The 25,420-nt window shown below is 53.9% G+C and overlaps 2 protein-coding genes across 8 annotated transcripts in view; one reads left to right on the forward strand and one right to left on the reverse strand.

Annotated features, from left to right (window-relative positions):
- PKLR (pyruvate kinase L/R) overlaps positions 1-2,169 on the forward strand; it is a 71,085-nt gene extending 68,916 nt beyond the window's left edge. For all 7 annotated transcript variants that reach the window (XM_072131600.1, XM_072131604.1, XM_072131602.1 and 4 more), the window contains 3 exons: positions 1,283-1,449; positions 1,525-1,706; positions 1,984-2,169. In XM_072131600.1, coding sequence (XP_071987701.1) covers positions 1,283-1,449; positions 1,525-1,706; positions 1,984-2,090 — 456 coding nt within the window. In that variant the 3' untranslated portion in view covers positions 2,091-2,169. The remainder of the gene's footprint in view (positions 1-1,282; positions 1,450-1,524; positions 1,707-1,983) is intronic.
- A 2,393-nt stretch (positions 2,170-4,562) lies between these two features.
- Positions 4,563-25,070, reverse strand: HCN3 (hyperpolarization activated cyclic nucleotide gated potassium channel 3). Its single transcript, XM_072131607.1, has 8 exons — positions 22,232-25,070; positions 16,307-16,736; positions 15,992-16,153; positions 7,799-8,017; positions 7,578-7,724; positions 7,257-7,497; positions 6,999-7,163; positions 4,563-6,094 (listed from the first exon to the last, which is right to left on the reverse strand). The coding sequence occupies exons 1-8, from the start codon at positions 24,541-24,543 to the stop codon at positions 4,992-4,994; spliced, it is 4,779 nt and encodes a 1,592-aa protein (XP_071987708.1). The 5' UTR covers positions 24,544-25,070; the 3' UTR covers positions 4,563-4,991.
- Positions 25,071-25,420: the final 350 nt, after the last annotated feature.

Genomic DNA, 25,420 nt, shown 5'->3' on the forward strand with positions numbered 1-25,420 from the left:
GGGTGTACTATACTGGGGGTATATCCCTGTCCTGGTGTCGGGGTGTACTATACTGGGGGTATATCCCTGTCCTGGTGTCGGGGTGTACTATACTGGGGGTCTATCCCTGTCCTGGTGTCGGGGTGTACTATACTGGGGGTATATCCCTGTCCTGGTGTCGGGGTGTACTATACTGGGGGTCTATCCCTGTCCTGGTGTCGGGGTGTACTATACTGGGGGTATATCCCTGTCCTGGTGTCTGGGTGTACTATACTGGGGGTCTATCCCTGTCCTGGTGTCGGGGTGTACTATACTGGGGGTATATTCCTGTCCTGGTGTCGGGGTGTACTATACTGGTGGTATATCCCTGTCCTGGTGTCGGGGTGTACTATACTGGGGGTATATCCCTCTCCTGGTGTCGGGGTGTACTATACTGGGGGTATATCCCTCTCCTGGTGTCGGGGTGTACTATACTGGGGGTATATCCCTGTCCTGGTGTCGGGGTGTACTATACTGGGGTTATATCCCTGTCCTGGTGTCGGGGTGTACTATACTGGGGGTCTATCCCTGTCCTGGTGTCGGGGTGTACTATACTGGGGGTCTATCCCTGTCCTGGTGTCGGGGTGTACTATACTGGGGGTATATCCCTGTCCTGGTGTCGGGGTGTACTATACTGGGGGTATATCCCTGTCCTGGTGTCGGGGTGTACTATACTGGGGGTATATCCCTGTCCTGGTGTCGGGGTGTACTATACTGGGGGTATATCCCTGTCCTGGTGTCGGGGTGTACTATACTGGGGGTCTATTCGTGTCCTGGTCTCGGGGTGTACTATACTGGGGGTCTATTCGTGTCCTGGTCTCGGGGTGTACTATACTGGGGGTATATCCCTGTCCTGGTGTCGGGGTGTACTATACTGGGGGTATATCCCTGTCCTGGTGTCGGGGTGTACTATACTGGGGGTCTATCCCTGTCCTGGTGTCGGGGTGTACTATACTGGGGGTATATCCCTGTCCTGGTGTCGGGGTGTACTATACTGGGGGTATATCCCTGTCCTGGTGTCGGGGTGTACTATACTGGGGGTCTATTCGTGTCCTGGTGTCGGGGTGTACTATACTGGGGGTCTATTCGTGTCCTGGTGTCGGGGTGTACTATACTGGGGGTCTATCCCTGTCCTGGTGTCGGGGTGTACTATACTGGGGGTATATCCCTGTCCTGGTGTCGGGGTGTACTATACTGGGGGTCTTGTCGGGGTGTACTATATTGGGGTCTGTTCCTCATGTCGGGGTCCCTGCCTCCTCTCCAGATTGCCCGTGAGGCAGAAGCCGCCATCTATAACCAGCAGCTGTTTGAGGAGCTCCGCAGGCTGACCCCCCTGACGCAGGACCCCACTGAGGTGACGGCCATCGGAGCAGTGGAGGCCTCCTTCAAATGTTGTGCTGGAGCCATTATTGTTCTCACCACGTCGGGCAGGTAAGGGGTCCGCAATGCTGCTGGAGATTTCCGGGGGTCCGCAGCCAGATGTCTCACACCCCTGTGTCCCCCCAGGTCTGCTCAGCTTCTGTCTCGTTATCGCCCTCGTGCCCCCATCATAGCGGTAACCCGTAACCAGCAGGTGGCACGCCAGGCGCACCTCAACCGCGGGGTCTTTCCAGTCCTGTACCGGGAGTCACAACTGGAGAACTGGGCAGACGACGTGGATCGCAGGGTGCAGTTCGGCATCGCTATTGGTAAGGTTTACATATAGGAATATAGGGGCAGGATCCAGTGTGGGCATGGGGGCAGGAGGAACAGCAGTCAGGAGGCACAGGGGCAGGTGGGAGGCGCAGGGGGCACATTGGTAGGTGGGAGGCACAGGGGTCAGGAGGCGCATTGGTAGGAGGGGGGCAGGAGGCACATTGGTAGGTGAGAGGGGCAGGGGATCAGTAGGCACAGCGGGCAGGAGGCACGTGGGGTTAATTTTTGGGGCAGATGCACTGGTGATGCTGTTTCGGCCTCTGGTTACAGGGAAGGTTCGCGGATTCCTGCACCGGGACGACATCGTCATCATCCTGACCGGCTGGAGACCGGGAGCCGGCTACACCAATATCATGAAGGTGGAGAGGGTGGCCTAGAGGACATGGGGGGACTTGTATTTCCCTCCCCAGGAGCCACAACATTTTCCATTAAACATTCCTCCGCCTTTGCCATGTACGAGGGTCCATGTTACATTAACCATCGAGTGACCACTGCAGTTACATCTGTGTATTTCGCTGATCAGCAGCTAGAGAGCGTTACAGCAAATGTTTTCATGTAGCCCCCGCCATTACCACGGCCCCCGCGGCTTAACGACAACTAATCATCAGGGCTCTAGTGCAAGGATTTATATAATGCCAGATTAATGCACAGTAATTGTTCTGCCATGGAGAAGGGGGGAGGAAGGGAGAGGAGGAAAGAAACAGAGGGATGTGGGGAAGGAAGGAAATGAAGGGAAAGCGTAAAGGGGACAGAGGAGGAAGGAAAGGCGTGGAGGGGACAGAGGAGGAAGGGAAGGCGTGGAGGAAGGGAAGGCGTGGAGGGGACAGAGGAGGAAGGGAAGGCGTGGAGGGGACAGAGGAGGAAGGGAAGGCGTGGAGGGGACAGAGGAGGAAGGGAAGGCGTGGAGGGGACAGAGGAGGAAGGGAAGGCGTGGAGGAAGGGAAGGCGTGGAGGGGACAGAGGAGGAAGGGAAGGCGTGGAGGGGACAGAGGAGGAAGGGAAGGCGTGGAGGGGACAGAGGAGGAAGGGAAGGCGTGGAGGGGACAGAGGAGGAAGGGAAAGCGTGGAGGAAGGGAAGGCGTGGAGGGGACAGAGGAGGAAGGGAAGGCGTGGAGGGGACAGAGGAGGAAGGGAAGGCGTGGAGGGGACAGAGGAGGAAGGGAAGGCGTGGAGGGGACAGAGGAGGAAGGGAAGGCGTGGAGGGGACAGAGGAGGAAGGGAAGGCGTGGAGGGGACAGAGGAGGAAGGGAAGGCGTGGAGGGGACAGCGGGTCGGAGGGAAGGCGTGGAGGGGACAGCGGGTCGGAGGGAAGGCGTGGAGGGGACAGCGGGAGGGAGGGAAGGCGTGGAGGGGACAGCGGGAGGGAGGGAAGGCGTGGAGGGGACAGCGGGAGGGAGAGAAGGCGTGGAGGGGACAGCGGGAGGGAGGGAAGGCGTGGAGGGGACGAGGGAAGGTGAGAAGGCGTGGAGGGGACAGGGGAAGGTGAGAGTAAGGGAAGGAGTGGAGTGGACCGCGGGAGGGACGGCGAGAGGGAGGGAAGGCGCGGAGGGGACAGGAAGGGAAGGCGTGGAGGGGACAGGGAAGGCGCGGAGGGGACAGGGTAAGGCGAGAGGAAGGGAAGGCGTGGAGGGGACAGGGGAAGGTGAGAGGAAGGGAAAGGCGGAGGGGACGGCGGGAGGTAAGGCGTGGAGGGGATGGGAGGAAACGGGGTGCAGTTGGAGGGAAGGGGTGGAGGGGACAGGGGACGGTGGGAGGAAGGGAAGGCGTGGGGTGGAAAGGGGAAGGCGAGAGGAAGGGACGGTGCAGGGTGGACAGGGGAAGGCGAGAGGAAGGGAAGGGCGTAGGGGACAGGGGAGGGCGAGAGGAAGGGAAGGCGCGGGGTGGACAGGGGAAGGCGAGAGGAAGGGAAGGCGCGGGGTGGACAGGGGAAGGCGAGAGGAAGGTAAGGCGTGGAGGGGACAGGGGACGGCAGGAGGTAAGGCATGGAGGGGACAGGGGAAGAAACAGGGTCCAGTCGGAGGGAAGGGGTGGAGGGGACAGGGGATGGCGGGAAGGAAGGTGAGGTGGGGATAGGGGAAAGCTTTGGGGAGATGGAGGCGGGGCATATAAATCTGTTGACTCACCATCTGTCTAATGTGGGTGTAAGAGGCAAAAAGTCTCTGGCTTGGTAGGGGAAGGTTTTGGACCAGTAGACTATGACCTAATTCCTGGCAGGGTGACCTCTCGTAATCTAGTGATTTTAGCCTGTATCCTGCTGTAAACGTGGTTCCCCGGCACTCAGCCTAAGAGATTAGGGGGTAATCCGCCCCCCAAGCAGCTGTCCACACTAATGATCAGGTAACCATGCACTGTGGAGCAGGAAGAAGCCCAAGAGCTGACACTTTACAGCCCGCTCTCTGTCATGGACATCTAAGTAACAGACCACCACATTTATCAGTTACTAAATTACCCGTCTACCCCGAGACATAACGTCCTGCTCCTTTGTAAGAGTATTACCCCAATCCCAAAGCTTCTGCTCACCTCCTGCCTGTGATAACACCCGAAATAATAACTACCCCTGTAATAACACCCACAGCAGTAACATCTCCCACACGGCTACGGAGGTCAGCAATCTTAGCACAACTTTGCCTCCTGTATGGCAGCTCTGAGATCAGCTGAGCATGCTGGGAGCTGTAGTGGCCTGTCTGTCCACGAATGGCCATCATACAGGAGGCCACACTGAGATCACATGACCCTACGGAGGAGAAAGTTTCCATTAGGAAGGTGATCGTCTCCTCCAGGTGCCACCTAGGAGTCACTTACCTGCTTGGTGCGTCTCAGGGCTATGTTACAGGGAGGAGAACTGAACATGTTGTGTGATATATTTATTACTGTCACAGAAACATTGGGTGAGGCTTCACCCTCAGCGCGGTTCTGACAGTGAGATGATGTCCTCCTATAACAAACATGTCTACCTCACATATGGCCTCCATCAGCCTCCTGCATATGAACCCTGAGCATAAAGGGGTCCAATCGCCACTTCCACCGAGACCCTCACTCCATGATAAAGCTATGTTGTGTGTAAGGCATCAACGCCCGACTGACCATGTCTGCTCCAAATGGTCGGTATGACCCCATGGCCTCCCCAGGACACGTCTCTGAGTCCATATACGTAAGCTACCAGCACACTCCGGGCTTGTCTGGACACCATGTATGGCATTGGTGGTGGTGGTGCGCTCTCGTATGGACAAATGGCAGGACCACAATATGACTCCTTGTTGGATTTGTTGACTGGAACATCACATGTTCGATGGGAGCTTTGGTTTCCCGACATCCACATCAGGGCTGAAGGCTACTGATCCCTTTCTTGATGGCGCTGTGTGTCGAGATGTGGCAGGTGATTGTGGGACCACCGAGCCACTGACTGAAGATCCAGACATGGAAAGAGAGCCTGAAGGCACCGGCTGAGCAGAAGAAGATAGCACAGGTGGTTTGGGGAGCAGCACAGATCCAGACGTGGAGGATTTATTGCTCAGAGCTCCTGTTGAGTCTGAAGCACCGGGCGATCCTGCACTCTCCGGCTGCTGAGACACCTTGTTGGGCAATGAGGGCTGAGAAGCTGAAAGTAGTCGGACATCCTGTGACAGTCTCCCGATGGGAAGTCCTTGGATGCTCCTGTGTTTGACAAGCTGCTGCGGGGAGCTAGCCGCTTGCTGCATAAGCAGAGAGATATGAGAACCGGTAGCTCGAGACAGACTGTAGTGCAGAGTCCTCCCAGAAAGCGGCCCCACCACTGCATGAGAACTTGTGGCCCCTGCCGCTTGCTGCAAAACAGAAGTAGATGCAGAAGTTCCCCGAGAGCGGGAGAGCTGTACTTGTGAGGCCATAAGTGGTTTTGCAAGCACAGGAGGATCTGCTCTCTGAATTTGGCACAACCGAGCAGGAGGCACAGCAGCACCGGGCTTCTGGACACCGCAGGGAGAAGAGGGAGAAACCCCAACTGGTGTCTGCAAGTGAGACTGTACTCCAGAAGGAGAGCTGACCGAGGTGGGTCGCGAGACCCCAATATTGGGCTGGGACCTTCTTGCCTGACGACTGGCATATGCAGTCTCCGGTAGAGAAGATGGTGGTAGGAAGACGTGCGCCTGAAGGTTCTGCTGATGTGTCAGGGCAATGGCTACATTAGTGGTGGCTGCTGCAGTTTGTAGAGGGGCATGGACCAGGGGCTCCCAGATGAAGGCCTTATTGTGGGCAGAGTCCCTCATAGTCCCCAGAGATTGCAGGTCCTGGATGTTATGTGCGGTGTCCTGGTCGTGCTTCACAATCTGCTGAATTATCTCGTTATTCACAGAGCCGGAGCTGTTCTCTGCACGTTTACGGAGTAGGATGGAATTCTTCTTACCTGGGGGGGAAACGGACACAAGGAAAGGAGCGTGATGCTAGGGGTAGCTGGGTATGACTCGGGGCAAATGCAAGGTGAGGGACAGAGTTCACTGAGGGTGCAAGATGCAGGCAGCCACAGATATCTGGAATCAACCAAGGTGGCTGGGAAGATGATGTGATCCAGATCTACAGGTCTAGGGGAAGGGGGTTCGGGTTGTAGGAGGAACAATGCAAGTCACATGCAGATTAATACAGGTATAACCCAAAAGAACTGATAAGGACTGAAGAGGACTGAGGGGTCATCAAAAAATGATGAGGTCTGACCAAGGACTGATGAAGGAAAAGCAAATGAATAATAAAGGGTAAGGATTGATCAGCCAAGACCAAGGAATAACAAATAGTAAGGACTGGGAAGGTGCAACCAAGGAATAACGATGGGTCAGAACTGACATGTGACCGGGGACTAAAGTGGCAAAAAAACGTATTCAGAATCAGGACTGATAAGACATGAAGAAGGACTGGTGAAAAGTGAGAACAGAAGAGGCATAACTAAGGACACATACATGGCAAGGACTGATGAAGGGTAGGACTGATGAAGGGCAAGGACTTATGGGGGCATCACCAAGGACTGATGAAGGGCAAGGACTGATGGAGGGTAAGGACTGATGGAGGCATCACCAAGGACTGATAGAGGGTAAGGACTGATAAGGCATCACAAAGGACTGATAAGGCATCACCAAGGACTGATGAAGGGTAGGGGCTAAAGGAAAGTGAAGTACTAAGGTAAAATGTGACTACATAGGCACAGATATTCATAGATGCTCATAGCCAAGTACTTGGACCAGCAGATACCCCCTCCCCCATTACCCCTTCCATATAAACAAATGCTGCCACTGACCACCACTCCTCCTTCCTGTACCTACCTATCCTGTCCAGGCGGTCCATAGCCACTGTCTCAAACGCTCGGCGCATCATGGGATATTCCTCCAGGACTTCATTGAAGTTGTCCACAGACAGAGAGTATAAGCGGCAGTATGTGTCAGCGCGGACACTCGCTGTGCGCCGTCCACGCGTCAGGAGGCAGATCTCTACAAAGAGACAATGAGGGCTTAGGCTCAGCGCATGGAGATTTTGGGATGACACCTATAAGGGTGGTGACTGCAGGTCTAGGGATGTCTCACCTCCGAAGTAAGAGCCGTCGGACAGCTTGGTCTCCTTGCTGCCACGAGTCAGGATGCTGACCACGCCATGTTGGATGAAGTACATCTTTTTCCCAACCGTCCCCTCTCGGATGATGTAATCAGCAGGTTGGAAGACTTCAAAGCGAAGTTTGGTCAGCATGGCCGTCACAAAGTTGGGGTCAGCGTTGGCAAAAAGAGGCATGTTGGCCACCAAGTTGCGGCAGTTAAAGTTGACAATCTCCTGTAAATAATGAAGACAGAGGTGAGAGGACTCCATGGTCCATGTGGTGAGGCAGTAGGTGTTGCAGTGTTGACACTTACTTCTTTGAGGGGTTCGCTCAGCTCTCCAAGAATATTCTCCTCATCAAACATTTTGCCCTGGTAGCGATGCTCGTAATACTCGTGAATCCGCTGTCGTGTGTCAGGAGGTAACTTGTGGAAGGACATGTACTGCTCCACCTGCTTATACTGAGGCAGAAGACCACATGGATGTCAGGCCGCTGACCTTTGTCCTGGCACCGCCCGTGTGATGCTCTCCTTACCTTCTCCTGGTACTGACGACGAGATGAGTCCAGAGACTGGATGAGAGCCGTGGCGTGGCCAATAAACATGGCATAGCACGTGGCCCCCACAATCATGCTGAGCATTGTGAGCCACACGTCGGTCATGCCTTCTGGTGCCTGCTGGCCATACCCGATGCACAGCATGTGGCTCATGGCCTTGAAGATGGCGTGAGAGTACTGCTTGCCCCAAGACTCATTCTGGTGAAGAAGAGAAGTATCAGGCGAGATTCTCATAGTGGGGTCAGGCATTAGTCTTATAACTATGACCGATCATGTGTGTAACGTGTTACTGAACATGCTAAAGACTGCCGAGACACATGCCAGTGCACCGCAACATCATGCTGTCACCTCTCACCAGACATCAACAATGATAGGAAGGGAGAGCAGCAGTATGAATGATAGGGCGTGGTATGAGGTGGAGTAAGATGATAGAGGGCAGGTAGATATGATGAGCGATGTGAGGCTGGAGGAGTGATGGGAGGTATGATGAGCGAGGCTGGAGGAGTGATGAGGGGTATGATGAGTAATGCGAGGCTGGAGGATTGATGCGAGACTGGAGGAGTGACAAGGGGTGTGATGAGTGAAGTGTGGCTGGATGAGCGATGCGAGGCTGGAGGAGTGACAAGGTATGATGAGTGATGCAAGGCTGGAGGAGTGACGAGGGGTATGATGAGCGATGTGAGGCTGGAGGAGTGATGGGAGGTATGATGAGTGATGCGAGGCTGGAGGAGTGACGAGGGGTATGATGAGCGATGTGAGGCTGGAGGAGTGATGGGAGGTATGATGAGCGATGCGAGGCTGGAGGAGTGACGAGGGGTATGATGAGCTATGCGAGGCTGGAGGAGTGACGAGGGGTATGACGAGCGATGCGAGGCTGGAGGAGTGACGAGGGGTATGACGAGCGATGCAAGGCTGGAGGAGTGACGAGGGGTATGACAAGCGATGCGAGGCTGGAGAAGTGACGGGGGTATGACGAGCGATGCAAGGCTGGAGGAGTGACGAGGGGTATGACGAGCGATGCGAGGCTGGAGGAGTGACAAGGGGTATTTCGAGCGATGCGAGGCTGGAGGAGTGACGAGGGGTATGACGAGCGATGCGAGGCTGGAGGAGTGACGAGGGGTATGACGAGCGATGCGAGGCTGGAGGAGTGTAGAGGGGTATGACGAGCGATGCTAGGCTGGAGGAGTGACGAGGGGTATGACGAGCGATGCGAGGCTGGAGGAGTGACGAGAGGTATGACGAGCGATGCGAGGCTGGAGGAGTGACAAGGGTATGACGAGCGATGCGAGGCTGGAGGAGTGACGAGGGGTATGACGAGCGATGCGAAGCTGGAGGAGTGACGAGGGGTATGACGAGCGATGCGAGGCTGGAGGAGTGACGAGGGGTATGACGAGCGATGCGAAGCTGGAGGAGTGACAGGAGGTATGACGAGCGATGCAAGGCTGGAGGAGTGACGAGGGGTATGACGAGCGATGCGAAGCTGGAGGAGTGACGAGGGGTATGACGAGCGATGCGAGGCTGGAGGAGTGACGAGGGGTATGATGAGCGATGTGAGGCTGGAGGAGTGACGAGCGGTATGATGAGTGGTGGGAGGTATGATGAGCGATGCGAAGCTGGAGGAGTGACAGGAGGTATGATGAGCGATGCGAGGCTGGAGGAGTGACGAGGGGTATGATGAGCGATGCGAGGCTGGAGGAGTGACGAGGGGTATGATGAGTGGTGGGAGGTATGATGAGCGATGCGAGGCTGGAGGATTGATGCGAGGCTGGAGGAGTGACGAGGGTTATGATGAGCGATGCGAGGCTGGAGGAGTGACGAGGGGTATGATGAGCGTTGCGAGGCTGGAGGAGTGACGAGGGGTATGATGAGCAATGGGAGGAGTGACGAGGGGTATGATGAGCAATGCGAGGCGGGAGGAGTGACGAGTGGTATCGCGAGCGATGTGAGGCTGGAGGAGTGACGAGGGGTATGATGAGCGATGTGATGCTGGAGGAGTGACGAGGGGTATCGCAAGCGATGCGAGACTGGAGGAGTGACGAGGGGTATGATGAGCGATGCGAGGCTGGAGGAGTGACGAGGGGTATGATGAGCGATGCGAGGCTGGAGGAGTGACGAGGGGTATGATGAGCGATGTGAGGCTGAAGGAGTGACGAGGGGTATGATGAGCGATGCGAGGCTGGAGGAGTGACGAGGGGTATGATGAGCGATGCGAGGCTGGAGGAGTGACGAGGGGTATCGCGAGCGATGCGAGGCTGAAGGAGTGACGAGGGGTATGATGAGCGATGCGAGGCTGGAGGAGTGACGAGGGGTATGATGAGCGATGCGAGGCTGGAGGAGTGACGAGGGGTATGATGAGCGATGCGAGCCTGGAGGAGTGACGAGGGGTATGATGAGCGATGCGAGGCTGGAGGAGTGACGAGGGGTATGACGAGCGATGCGAGGCTGGAGGAGTGACGAGGGGTATGACGAGCGATGCGAGGCTGAAGGAGTGACGAGGGGTATGACGAGCGATGCGAGGCTGGAGGAGTGACGAGGGGTATGATGAGCGATGCGAGGCATGATGGCGAGGCTGGAGGAGTGACGAGGGGTATGATGAGCGATGCGAGGCTGAAGGAGTGACGAGGGGTATGATGAGCGATGCGAGGCTGGAGGAGTGACGAGGGGTATGATGAGCGATGCGAGGCTGGAGGAGTGACGAGGGGTATGATGAGCGATGCGAGGCTGGAGGAGTGACGAGGGGTATGATGAGCGATGCGAGGCTGAAGGAGTGACGAGGGGTATGATGAGTGGTGGGAGGTATGATGAGCGATGCGAAGCTGGAGGAGTGACAGGAGGTATGATGAGCGATGCGAGGCTGGAGGAGTGACGAGGGGTATGATGAGCGATGCGAGGCTGGAGGATTGATGCGAGGCTGGAGGAGTGACGAGGGTTATGATGAGCGATGCGAGGCTGGAGGAGTGACGAGGGGTATGATGAGCGTTGCGAGGCTGGAGGAGTGACGAGGGGTATGATGAGCAATGCGAGGCGGGAGGAGTGACGAGGGGTATGATGAGCAATGCGAGGCGGGAGGAGTGACGAGTGGTATCGCGAGCGATGTGAGGCTGGAGGAGTGACGAGGGGTATGATGAGCGATGTGATGCTGGAGGAGTGACGAGGGGTATCGCAAGCGATGCGAGACTGGAGGAGTGACGAGGGGTATGATGAGCGATGCGAGCCTGGAGGAGTGACGAGGGGTATGATGAGCGATGCGAGGCTGGAGGAGTGACGAGGGGTATGATGAGCGATGTGAGGCTGAAGGAGTGACGAGGGGTATGATGAGCGATGCGAGGCTGGAGGAGTGACGAGGGGTATGATGAGCGATGCGAGGCTGGAGGAGTGACGAGGGGTATCGCGAGCGATGCGAGGCTGAAGGAGTGACGAGGGGTATGATGAGCGATGCGAGGCTGGAGGAGTGACGAGGGGTGTGATGAGCGATGCGAGGCTGGAGGAGTGACGAGGGGTATGATGAGCGATGCGAGCCTGGAGGAGTGACGAGGGGTATGATGAGCGATGCGAGGCTGGAGGAGTGACGAGGGGTATGACGAGCGATGCGAGGCTGGAGGAGTGACGAGGGGTATGACGAGCGATGCGAGGCTGGAGGAGTGATGAGGGGTATGACGAGCGATGCGAGGCTGAAGGAGTGACGAGGGGTATGATGAGCGATGCGAGGCTGGAGGAGTGACGAGGGGTATGATGAGCGATGCGAGGCATGATGGCGAGGCTGGAGGAGTGACGAGGGGTATGATGAGCGATGCGAGGCTGAAGGAGTGACGAGGGGTATGATGAGTGGTGGGAGGTATGATGAGCGATGCGAAGCTGGAGGAGTGACAGGAGGTATGATGAGCGATGCGAGGCTGGAGGAGTGACGAGGGGTATGATGAGCGATGCGAGGCTGGAGGAGTGACGAGGGGTATGATGAGCGATGCGAGGCTGGAGGAGTGACGAGGGGTATGATGAGCGATGCGAGGCTGGAGGAGTGACGAGGGGTATGATGAGCGATGCGAGGCTGGAGGAGTGACGAGGGGTATGATGAGCGATGCGAGGCTGAAGGAGTGACGAGGGGTATGATGAGCGATGCGAGGCTGGAGGAGTGACGAGGGGTATGATGAGCGATGCGAGGCTGGAGGAGTGACGAGGGGTATGATGAGCGATGCGAGGCTGGAGGAGTGACGAGGGGTATGATGAGCGATGCGAGGCTGGAGGAGTGACGAGGGGTATGATGAGCGATGCGAGGCATGATGGCGAGGCTGGAGGAGTGACGAGGGGTATGATGAGCGATGCGAGGCTGAAGGAGTGACGAGGGGTATGATGAGTGGTGGGAGGTATGATGAGCGATGCGAAGCTGGAGGAGTGACAGGAGGTATGATGAGCGATGCGAGGCTGGAGGAGTGACGAGGGGTATGATGAGCGATGCGAGGCTGGAGGAGTGACGAGGGGTATGATGAGCGATGCGAGGCTGGAGGAGTGACGAGGGGTATGATGAGCGATGCGAGGCTGGAGGAGTGACGAGGGGTATGATGAGCGATGCGAGGCTGGAGGAGTGACGAGGGGTATGATGAGCGATGCGAGGCTGAAGGAGTGACGAGGGGTATGATGAGCGATATAATTAGAGGAGAGGCAATTAATAATCATCATGTCTTCTTATATAAGAGATTTGATATGTTACACACATTTCTCTTTCTGGACCTGGCATATGGAGCCTGGATTATCGGGCAGCAGGCATTGGCCTCTGATCTGTTACATGCATTAAGCATGCACTGTTGCCTGGTACATACATGTAACATGCTACGGTTATTAGCTCTCTACAGGATGCATCCCATGCACATATCCATGTTCTCCTGGTGCATGCAGTTGGCGTGCAATTAGAGAAGAGATCTCCATACCTACATGACATGTAATGGGAAAAAACCTCAGGGCAGCTGAAAAACGCATCCATTAATGTCTGCATGTACATGGCGTGTGCAGCACACGGATCTTATGTCTACATCATGTGTCCTGCTATTACTCAGGGTATAGTCTGCCTCACCTCTGCCTCTACAAACCATGGCTGGACAGATGTACTCTGCATATAAGTGTCAGTATGGGAGCGGTTCCTCGGGGGAGGTCCCTGGCCGCTGGGGTTATCCGCTCAGTAGCTTTTCCCACTCCTCCCTGATGAGATGTTGTACTGTGGTAACAGCCCTCATACACAGGACTCGGTGGGCACATATATTCTGCATATGAGTGGCAGTGTGGGAGCGGCTCCTCGGGGGAGGTCCCTGGCCGCTGGGGTTATCCGCTCAGTAGCTTTTCCCACTCCTCCCTGATGAGATGTTGTACTGTGGTAACAGCCCTCACACACAGGACTCGGTGGGCACATATATTCGGCATAAGAGTGTCAGTATGGGAGTGGCTCCTCGGGGGAGGTCCCTGGCTGCTGGGGTTATCCGCTCAGTAGCTTTTCCCACTCCTCCCTGATGAGATGTTGTACTGTGGTAACAGCCCTCATACACAGGACTCGGTGGGCACATATATTCTGCATATGAGTGGCAGTGTGGGAGCGGCTCCTCGGGGGAGGTCCCTGGCTGCTGGGGCTTTCTCCTGATATATGGTGGATGAGGTGTAGTCCTGCACAATATCTTGGACGTGCTCTGTGCCGGGCTCAGCTTTTGCGTGTGACTAATGAGTCTCAGCTGTGGTGTAATAATGAGGGAGATAATTTCCTCTCTAGAGATTATCGCCTGGAGATCGCATCATCCGTGTCACAAATTCCAAAATACAGAACACACTACACGGGTCCGGGAGCCCCTGCACTATCCCAGAGGGTGAATGTCCCCAATATGTGAGGGAACCACAACAGCAACAAACAACTAAAAGACCTCAAAAAGTCCTGACGCGTGTCTAGGGGCCCCGCCATGCCAAGTATAGCTCAAGAGGATCCACAGGGGCCAGAGAGAGGGGATTATACAGGAAGAGGATGATGGGAAATACCCGGAGAGAGGGGATTGTACAGGGAACAGGAGGAGGATGATGGGAAATACCCGGAGAGAGGGGATTATACAGGGAACAGGAGGAGGATGATGGGAAATACCCGGAGAGAGGGGATTATACAGGAAGAGGATGGTGGGAAATACCCGGAGAGAGGGGATTGTACAGGGAACAGGAGGAGGATGATGGGAAATACCCGGAGAGAGGGGATTATACAGGAAGAGGATGATGGGAAATACCCGGAGAGAGGGGATTATACAGGAAGAGGATGATGGGAAATACCCGGAGAGAGGGTATTATACAGGGAACAGGAAGAGGATGATGGGAAATACCCAGAGAGAGGGGATTATACAGGGAACAGGAGGAGGATGATGGGAAATACCCGGAGAGAGGGGATTATACAGGAAGAGGATGATGGGAAATACCCGGAGAGAGGGGATTATACAGGAAGAGGATGATGGGAAATACCCGGAGAGAGGGGATTATACAGGAAGAGGATGATGGGAAATACCCGGAGAGAGGGGATTATACAGGGAACAGGAAGAGGATGATGGGAAATACCCGGAGAGAGGGGATTATACAGGGAACAGGAAGAGGATGATGGGAAATACCCGGAGAGAGGGGATTATACAGGGAACAGGAGGAGGATGATGGGAAATACCCGGAGAGAGGGGATTATACAGGGAACAGGAGGAGGATGATGGGAAATACCCGGAGAGAGGGGATTATACAGGGAACAGGAGGAGGATGATGTGAAATACCCGGAGAGAGGGGATTGTACAGGGAACAGGAGGAGGATGATGGGAAATACACAGAGAGAGGGGACTATACAGGGAACAGGAAGAGGATGATGGGAAATACCCGGAGAGAGGGGATTATACAGGGAACAGGAGGAGGATGATGGGAAATACACAGAGAGAGGGGATTATACAGGGAACAGGGGGAGGATGATGGGAAATACCCGGAGAGAGGGGATTATACAGGGAACAGGAAGAGGATGATGGGAAATACCCGGAGAGAGGGGATTATACAGGGAACAGGAGGAGGATGATGGGAAATACCCGGAGAGAGGGGATTATACAGGGAACAGGAGGAGGATGATGGGAAATACACAGAGAGAGGGGATTATACAGGGAACAGGGGGAGGATGATGGGAAATACCCGGAGAGAGGGGATTATACAGGAAGAGGATGATGGGAAATACCCGGAGAGAGGGGATTGTACAGGGAACAGGAGGAGGATGAAGGGAAATACCCTGAGAGAGGGTATTATACAGGGAACAGGAAGAGGATGATGGGAAATACCCGGAGAGAGGGGATTATACAGGGAACAGGAGGAGGATGATGGGAAATACCCGGAGAGAAGGGATTATACAGGAAGAGGATGATGGGAAATACCCGGAGAGAGGGGATTATACAAGGAACAGGAAGAGGATGATGGGGAATACCCGGAGAGAGGGGATTATACAGGGAACAGGAGGAGGATGATGGGAAATACCCAGAGAGAGGGGATTATACAGGGAACAGGAGGAGGATGATGGGAAATACCCGGAGAGAGGGGATTATACAGGGAACAGGAAGAGGATGATGGGAAATACCCGGAGAGAGGGGATTATACAGGGAACAGGAAGAGGATGATGGGAAATACCCGGAGAGAGGGGATTATACAGGGAACAGGGGGAGGATGATGGGAAATACCCAGAGAGAGGGGATTATACAGGGAACAGGAGGAGGATGATGGGAAATACCCGGAGAGAGGGGATTATACAGGGAACAGGAGGAGGATGATGGGAAATACCCGGAGAGAGGGGATTATACAGGGAACAGGAGGAGGATGATGTGAAATACACAGAGAGAGGGGAGGATGAAGGGAATGGCATCCTCTCCATGTTTTATTTGGGCTTCCCAGGCTCTCGTGACAGTCACCGGCCGGAGATGCGGCAGACACTGGTAAGAACATTGTGTGTTGAAGCAGCTCGGAAAACACTGAGCCAGAACTGGCGAGAGGTGGGCGCTCACCCAAGTGTTTAGTACTGAAGAGACCCGGGAGATGAGCCCAAATCACAGTCGTTCATGGCTGGCTCTCACAGTGCAGGGGATGGGTGTTATTAACCATTGATATAGTGGCATGTGATTGGTAATGAGGAGGAACAGATGGATCACTCACCACCATCTTGTTGATGCTGACCCAGCAATCTTCAGGAAATTCCTGCAGCATCGGAACCAGAAACTGCAGGCAGCCGTCCCAGTGACAGAGCAGTAACATCATCCCGATGAGATTGAAGATCCGAACCACAGCACTCGCAAGGTCGTAGGTCATGTGGAAGATCTGGCCAAGAAGAGAAAGAGGTCCAAGAATATTGGAAAGTAACCAGGTCGTGACCATCGAACACTGCACATGAATAGATCAACTTCCTGGAAGCTACACCAAGGCTTCTCCACAGACACACACGTACTAGATGTATACGGGACACTTCCTCACCTCCTCCCACTGATGTATGTAACGTATGAGCCGGGAAAGCCGCAGTAGTCGAAGAAGGCTGAGAATTTTGGTAAATCGGACGATTCGGAGAGCCCGGGCTGTCTTATACACTTCTGTGTCTACGTTTGTTTCCAGGTCCACAATGAGGAAGATATAGTCCACCGGGATGGAGGAAATGAAGTCCACAAGAAACCAACTTTTTAAATACTTCATCTTAATAGTGTGTGGATCCAGGATGATCTCCGTGTTGTCCTCAACCACAATCCCTGTGCGGAAATTCAGGATCAGGTCAGCCAAGAACAAAGTGTCTGAGAGGACATTGAACACGATCCACGGGGGAGTGTTCTGATCCTTGAAAAAAGTGATTCCCACAGGGAGAATTATCAGGTTTGCAACCATAAGGAGGAGCATGATAAGATCCCAGTAAAACCTGGTGGAAGGGGAGAAAGTGGAGAAGACATACGGACAACGAGAGGACAGATAGACGGTGTTATGGGGGAACAACACAGAGAAGGGCCCAGACGACACAACAAGGCCACAAAGAAGACGCCAAGAACAGAGACAACAACATCGTGATCAGAGAAGAGAAGATTTATGGTACACGGAGTGGAAGAGACAGGGGGAAGAAGAATACAAGACATGTTAGTATACAAGTCAAAGGCAGAGAGGTCCTCACCGCTAGTGGTGAACCCACAGACACTACCACTCACTACGACTACAACTACTCACTACCACTACAACCACTCACTATGACTACAACCACTCACTACAACCACTCACTACGACTACAACCACTCACTACCACTACAACCACTCACTACCACTACAACCACTCACTACCACTACAACCACTCACTACAACCACTCACTACGACTACAACCACTCACTACAACCACTCACTACGACTACAACCACTCACTACCACTACAACCACTCACTACCACTACAACCACTCACTATGACTACAACCACTCACTACCACTACAACCACTCACTACCACTACAACCACTCGCTACCACTACAACCACTCGCTACCACTACAACCACTCACTACCACTACAACCACTCGCTACCACTACAACCACTCACTACAACCACTCACTACGACTACAACCACTCACTACAACCACTCACTACGACTACAACCACTCACTACCACTACAACCACTCACTACCACTACAACCACTCACTATGACTACAACCACTCACTACCACTACAACCACTCACTACCACTACAACCACTCGCTACCACTACAACCACTCGCTACCACTACAACCACTCACTACCACTACAACCACTAACTACCACTACAACCACACTACAACCACTCACTACGACTACAACCACTCACTACGACTACAACCACTCAATACGACTACAACCACTCAATACGACTACAACCACTCAATACGACTACAACCACTCACTACCACTACAACCACTCACTACGACTACAACCACTCACTACGAGTACAACCACTCACTACCACTACAACCACTCACTACCACTACAACCACTCAATACGACTACAATCACTCACTACCACTACAACCACTCACTACCACTACAACCACTCACTACGACTACAACCACTCACTATGACTACAACCACTCACTACGACTACAACCATTCACTACGACTACAACCACTCACTACCACTACAACTACTCACTACCACTACAACCACTCACTACCACTACAACCACTCACTACCATTCACTACGACTACAACCACTCACTACCACTACAACCACTCACTCTCCTGTCCTGGAATGGAGCCATGCTGCCCTCCTCGGCCTCCATTGTAGGACATATGGGAAATACAACAGTAAATCCACCCATTGATGAATCCCACAACTTTACATTATTTCACCCTTTTTCACATTATAAAACTTATAGGGGCACATTTACTTACCCGGTCCAGTCGCGATCCAGCGGCGCGTTCTCTGCTCTGGATTCGGGTCCGGCCGGGATTTATGAATGTAGTTCTTCCGCCGTCCACCAGGTGGCGCTGCTGCGCTGAAAGTCATCTCATCGCGCCGGAATGCACCACCTCGGACCAGGTGAAGGTAAGCGCTCCCCGAGCGACACTTTTTCGTTTTTTAAATGCGGCGGTTTTTCCGAATACGTCGGGTTTTCGTTCGGCCACGCCCCCCGATTTCCGTCGCGCGCATGCCGGCGCCGATGCGCCACAATCCGATCGCGTGCGCCACAATCCCTGGGCAATTCAGGTACAATCGGCGCAAATCGGAAATATTCGGGTAACACGTCGGGAAAACGCGAATCGGGCCCTTAGTAAATGACCCCCATAGTTTCTGTAAAACCAAAACTGCTTAATACACCTGCATGGCCCCTTCCTGCACCCATCCTATAGGGCTGTCATAGATTCTGTCTCCAGTCAGTGCCGGCCCGGCTTCTCATCCAGGAACCCCTTAGATGCCACGGCAGACATGGATGCCAGAGGCCTGACGCTTTGTATTTGCTTTAGAATTCATGTAGTGGATTCTTATTATACAATGAGGAATAACGACGATAAATCAAAGATATTTTTTCAATAATGAGTTGTGTATTTGTTTTATAAAACACGGATGTGAAGCCCCCAACACTTACATCGACGCTAAGATACAGAAGTCACAAGTGCCCGAACGCAGCAACCAAAAAAATGAAGAGCTAAGAAGGAATGTGCTCATTACATCAGCCATAGGGTGTGACGTAGAAGAGAGGAGCCGGCAGAGGGGCGTTCACGCCTTACATGGTAGACTTGGCCTTACGTTGCAGTTACATTACATTTTCAGGGTGTTAGCATTGAGTTTGTGTCAATGCGATGTTAATGCATTTGTTCACACAAAGTAGAAGCAACGTGTGAACGCAGCCTAAATATATATCAACCAAACAAGACACCAAATTCTGCTGAGGATTGAGGCTACTAACAGGTGGTGTAACCTCAGACTGGAGACATGTATTATTGTCCTGTATTGGCCACACTTCTTTCTCATCCAAGCCTTCTCCAGTCTCTGGTCCCTATAGATGCCCCATACTTTAGGCCGGGTGTTCTCCTGTCATGGTGACCGGTCTTGTGATGCTCGGTGGAGGGTCGTTGTGTCTCGGGATGATCCTCTCCTCTGATGGTCTCATTACTGGTGTCCTTTTATCTCCTGATTGTGGCCACGTCTTCCCTTCCTGGATAAAGTTCTAGATGAGTGAGGGCTGCACTACAGGAGAGGCCGCTTGCGTCTTCTGTGTCTCGGGGGTCACTTAGGACAGTCGGCAGGAATAATGGCTTTGCACAAATCGGATTATTAATGAAGAAGTGCCGGGGATTATCAAGCAGGATGGTGCCGTGTGACACAACCACTGTCATCATAACATCTGCCAACAATCTCGGGAGACCCTCATATACAACCCCCCCCCCAGGACAATGATGGGGCTGATGAGCACATGGCAGGAAATGGGCCACTGATTGGACTTAGAGAAGGTCATTAGCGGGGACAGGTTGTCTGAGGCATCTCCTTTGGAGATGAGAAGATCAGCTCAGATGTTCTGCTGTGTTGGGTGGTGTCACAGTTGTTGTACCAGGGTCTTCTGGGCCCGGAGAACCGGCGGGGGTACCAACATCCTGTGCTACAACTAGCAGGGGGTGATGACATCATAGTCAGTTCTGAGTGACATCATCACGATGGGGATCATAGGTCCACAGATGTCACTTCCCAGGTCACACAACAGAAGAGTCTGAAGATAAGAGACCCTCACAGGGGAAATGTCATCTGATATCCATATCTCCATCTACAGACTAATAATACCACATGTGTGAGAGGAGTGCAGAGCGTCACAACCAGGAGAGAGTGCGGAGTGTCACCACAAGAGGAGACAGTATAGAGTGTCATAACGAGGAGAGAGTGCAGAGCGTCACAACCAGGAGAGAGTGCAGAGCGTCACCACGAGAGGAGACAGTATAGAGTGTCATAACGAGGAGAGAGAGTACAGAGTGTTAATACGGGGAGAGACTGTGTCGTATCACAACAAGAAGAGAGAGTGCAGAGCCTCACAACGAGCAGAGAGAGTACAGTGTCATAACGAGGAGAGACAGAGCAGGATATCACAAGAGAGTGTCACTACAAGGTGAGAAAGAGAGTGCAGTGTCACAACAAGGAGAGAGAGTGCAGAGCATCACAACTTGGAGAGAGAATACAGAGCGCCACAACGAGGAAAGAGAGTGCAGTGTCACAACGAGGATAGAGAGAGCAGAGTGTCGTAACGTGGAGAGACAGTGCAGGGCATTACAACCTGGAGAGAGAATACAGAGCGTCACCACGAGAGGAGACAGTTTAGAGTGTCATAACGAGGAGAGAGAGTGCAGAGTGTCACCACGAGAGGAGACAGTTTAGAGTGTCACAACGAGGAGAGAGAGTGCAGAGTGTCACCCCGAGAGGAGAGTGTTCTGAGGAGAGAGATAGTGAGGTGAAGCAGAGACAACCATGGAGAAGAGAGTGCGGAGTGATAGTAGAGATAAAGCAGAGACAGTAGTGTATGACTCAGCAGACCATCAGTGACACAAATAACCTCCTCTGGTGAGGTCTCATCATCCAGATCTCTGCTCTAATATTCCTCTAATGAGATGATGTGAGGAGCTGGGTGATAGCGCTGAGGATGATGGGGGTGTTCAGTCTCATCGCCCTCTTCTGCTCCTCCAAGTAATCAATGCACAAAGAGTAGTCACAACTAGAAGAAGCGTTTATCGTAGAGCGTCTGAGAATGGGGGTGCTATCTGATCTGAAGTCTCTCAAACTGGCAGAGAAGGACAGCAAGCCATAAAGCGAGATCTGCGGCCATGAGGGTGGCCTCCAATACTACGTGTCCCCACCACGGCTGCAGCTTCTCCTGCTTGTTGGGTGATCGGTTACGTTATTGGGACGGGCTGCTAACTAATCACTACAGGGGTATCAACCATCATACCAACAGTCGTTTTATGTACTAACGATGGCTAACGAGTTATGGAGAACCCATCAATGGGTGCTAAGCTGGTGGTGACCTCTGCCAGATGATCCCTTCCCTGAAGGTTACAGCAGCCAACCCTCCCCCTCTAGTATATAGTGCCGGACCTCTGAGCACCAACAATGGACCTCAGTCTAGTTCTTCACTTCTTCTAGTTTGTGTTTTCAAAGATGGAATCAGGACAAGAGGAAGCCTTCTTTACATCTTCTCTCGCTTTGGATCCAAACTTTCTACAAAACCTCAACATGGAAACACATGGGGGGGGCATCATTTTTTTTATTTTTATTCGAAATAAAGAACCACCATGTTCCCTCTTCTTAGTGGTTGCCAAAGCGAGATGTTTACACCACGGATAGAAATGAATTCCTCATCTAATCAGCCCCTTAGTCACATGGTGGGAGTCTGCGGGGTGGCGGGAAACAATCCTGAATGACATGACACCAGCCCTAAAACCAAGGAGACGCGAGCGGTGCCTCCAGTGCAATCTTATCATCAGTGGTGAGACGATATGCCTCCTCACACACATCTACATACATGGAGCCACACAAGAGGCACAGATCCAGTTTCTCCGACGCCCGTAAAGGTCTTCAGTTCAACACTTAAGATGATTACCTAATTCATTACCTGCTGAGAAGCACTGAACATGCATTACCACCACCACCGGCCTACACGGGACACAGGGACCAGACCTGGACCATGGGAATCTCAGCCCACAGTCTCCTCCTGTGTGGAGACCAGTCTGCCCAGTAGCCTATGACATACATGTCCTGTCACATGTGGTCACGTGTTGTATGTTCCAGAGCCGTGGTATGCTCACTAGTGTGATAGGTATAAAGAACCACTCATGAGTACATACATGGACCCTGGTCCTGGGCACACACATGAATACACAATCAGTCTACAAGTGTCTCTCAGTGACTACTAACCTGAAATCACTGTAGGGGTGAATGATCCAGAACCCCGCTGACTTGACCCGCTGCTGCTCAATCTCCACTGCCTTGTGACTGCCAAACATGCGCAACGAGAACTTGTTGACGGCCGGCTGCAGGAGGGCACCAAACTGGCGCTGCATGAAGGTCCCCGAATCCTCCACTTCAATCTGCTCTTGACCCTCCGACTTGGGTAGTATAGAACTCAGTCCTGGTGCTGAGGACTGACTAAGGCCAGACCCTGGAGACTGTCCAAGTGTAGGAGTCTGATTTAGTCCAGAAGATGTCTGGCTCAATCCTGTGACGGAAGGTCGGCTTGGACCAGAAGCTGGGCCCTGGCTTTGAACTGATGGTGGACCAGACATGGGGCCCTGAGCAGCTCCTGAGCTCTGGGACTGGTTGGGTCCTGTTGCAGGAGCATGGTTTACTGGTGTCACTGCAGTAGGCTTGGTCCCGGACATATGGGGTTGGTTTTGGGTAGGAACACATGTTTCATTTGGTTCCATGTAGGGAGACTGTAAAGTCATAGTTGGTCTCTGAAGTGAGGAAGCTGGAGGCTGAGCAGAAGCAGGGACTGGAGGCTGAGCGGAAGCAGGGACTGGAGGCTGAGCGGAAGCAGGGACTGGAGGCTGAGCGGAAGCAGGGACTGGAGGTTGAGCGGAAGCAGGGACTGGAGGTTGAGCGGAAGCAGGGACTGGAGGCTGAGCGGAAGCAGGGACTGGAGGCTGAGCGGAAGCAGGGACTGGAGGCTGAGTGGAAGCAGGGACTGGAGGCTGAGTGTAAGCAGGGACTGGTGGGTGAGTTGAAGTAAGGTCAAGGGGAGGGTTGCAATAAAGAACTGAAGGCTGGCTTGAGCCGTGGACAGTAGGCCGGGTGGGCTCAGAAGTAGCAGACTGACCTGTACATGTGTCGGGAGGCTGGATGGGTCCACGGTTTGGAGATTGGCCTACCGCTGATCTCACAGGTGGATTGGATCTTAATGTAGGCGTCTGATTTGGTCCCAGAGATGGTTTGCTAGTACCTGTAGTATAGCCAGGCTTGGTGGTCTCTTTACCAATCTGCAGAGAGGGGGACCCAAGCTTCTCAGTTGGTCCGGGGGACAGTGATGGCAAAGGGCATGAAGGCTGAGTGGTACCTTGTTTGAAAGATTCTGGTGAAGTGGAATCAGACACCAGAACATGGTCTGCAGTAGCACTGTGGATAGATCCTGGAACAGAAGATTGTACAGCTTTTGGGGTACACGGTATAGTAAGTCCTGTCAGACTTGACGGCAGAGTAGCAGCTGGACCTGAAGCAGAAGTAGTTCTGATAGGAGATGACACAGGACCAGTGACAGGAGTGGGCAAGTGACCTACGGTGCAGGAGGGTGAAGGGGCAGAAGAAGCATTGACAGGAAAGGTCGAGGATCCGGGGGCTGAGGAGGCCACTGGCCCAGTTGAAGGTGATGAAGTTCTGGTCGAAGAGGGCACAGAACCGGGGAAAGGAGAAGACACAGGAAGAGAAGCAGCAGTGGGCACAGGACCAGGGACATGAGATGAGGCAGGGGGCGGTGAAGGGGAAAGTGCAGAACCTGGGGTAAGGGAGGGTGCGGGACAAGGGGCACAGGAGGGAGCAGGACCTGGGGTAAGGGAGGGTGCAGGACAAGGGGCACAGGAGGGAGCAGAACCTGGGGTAAGGGAGGGTGCAGGGCAAGGGGCACAGGAGGGAGCAGGACCTGGGGTAAGGGAGGGTGCAGGGCAAGGGGCACAGGAGGGAGCAGGACCTGGGGTAAGGGAGGGTGATGGACAAGGGGCACAGGAGGGAGCAGGACCTGGGGTAAGGGAGGGTGCAGGACAAGGGGCACAGGAGGGAGCAGAACCTGGGGTAAGGGAGGGTGCAGGACAAGGGGCACAGGAGGGGGCAGAACCTGGGGCAGGGTGTGTTATAGCTTCAGTAGAAGGTTTGCTGGATGCAGGGACATTAGGGGTAACGGACTTGGAGGATAGTCTGGATTGCTGAACAGATGTTGGGTTTGTTCCTAAAGCAGAAGTTTGGCGAGGTCCATATGAAGCACTCGAATACTGTCCTACCGCGGCGTATGGTAGTGTAGATCCGGCTGCCGGTGGTTTCAGGCTCAGGCCACATGTAGGAGCGTGGATCTTCTGGCTGCCTCCTGTCGTGTGGTTGTCCGGCCCAGGTGCAGGTGGATATGAGGTGGATCCTGAGCCTTGCACACCTGTCAGCATGGCCGCCTCTTCTCTAGCCATGCTCGCCTCTCCGTCCACCATCATAGGGCTGGCCGGGGAGTACTGCCCATGCTGAGGCTCCATGCTGCTCAGTAAGACATTCCTTGCCAGGTCCCCATATTCCGATCAGTGGAGGAGCTCCGGCCTGGCATCCCCGGCATCCTGCCCTCCACCCTGAGAGGCACCAAGTAAGCTCATCATCTCCCAGACATCCTGCACGGAGCGGAGGTCAGCGAGCACACACCCAGGAGACGGGAGGGAGCTGGATACTAGGTAAGTAACAGAGTGATGTCTCCTAAAAGGAAGGAGGAGGATGGAAGGAAGGGAGGGCGGGAGTGATGACACGGAGGAAGGGAGGAGAGACGGATAACGGAGGATGCTACACACACACAGGAGGGTGCTGCCGCTGGAGGATCAGGGAGGGCGGAGATCATGAACAAAACACTCGGAGCTCCCAGAGACACGGGACAATGTGAGGACAAGATCGGAAAAGTGACCTCCGACTAGAGGTCATAGAGGAAGACAATGGAGGCGCCAATCACATCGCAACGCTGGACCATCACAGGAGCAGCATCCAAGAGCCGGACAGCAGACACTGCACCACAGCGCCATCGCCTGGCCAAACACAGGGACTACGGAAGAGACTCAGAACATGCCGGAAAATCCCCATAACCCGGGAATGAGGGAGGCAGAAACCTCTGTGTGTGATATCTGGGGGTGTCAGGTGTACCCCAGGATATAACACTGAGGTACTGGGGGTGTCAGGTGTACCCCAGGATATAACACTGAGGTACTGGGGGTGTCAGGTGTACCCCAGGATATAACACTGAGGTATTGGGGGTGTCAGGTGTACCCCAGGATATAACACTGAGGTACTGGGGGTGTCAGGTGTACCCCAGGATATAACACTGAGGTATTGGAGGTGTCAGGTGTACCCCAGGATATAACACTGAGGTACTGG

Source organism: Engystomops pustulosus, unplaced genomic scaffold (assembly GCF_040894005.1).
Source record: "Engystomops pustulosus unplaced genomic scaffold, aEngPut4.maternal MAT_SCAFFOLD_100, whole genome shotgun sequence".
NCBI classification, from domain to species: Eukaryota; Metazoa; Chordata; class Amphibia; order Anura; family Leptodactylidae; genus Engystomops; species Engystomops pustulosus.

Excerpts from the sequence above, each read along its gene's own strand:
- HCN3 (XM_072131607.1), bottom strand. The coding sequence starts at position 24,543 with ATGGAGCCTCAGCATGGGCAGTACTCCCCGGCCAGCCCTATGATGGTG. Across the intron at positions 16,154-16,306 it reads ACATACATCAGTGGGAGGAG|ATCTTCCACATGACCTACGA; the intron begins GTGAGGAAGTGT and ends CTTCTTGGCCAG. Across the intron at positions 7,725-7,798 it reads GTCGTCAGTACCAGGAGAAG|TATAAGCAGGTGGAGCAGTA; the intron begins GTAAGGAGAGCA and ends CTTCTGCCTCAG.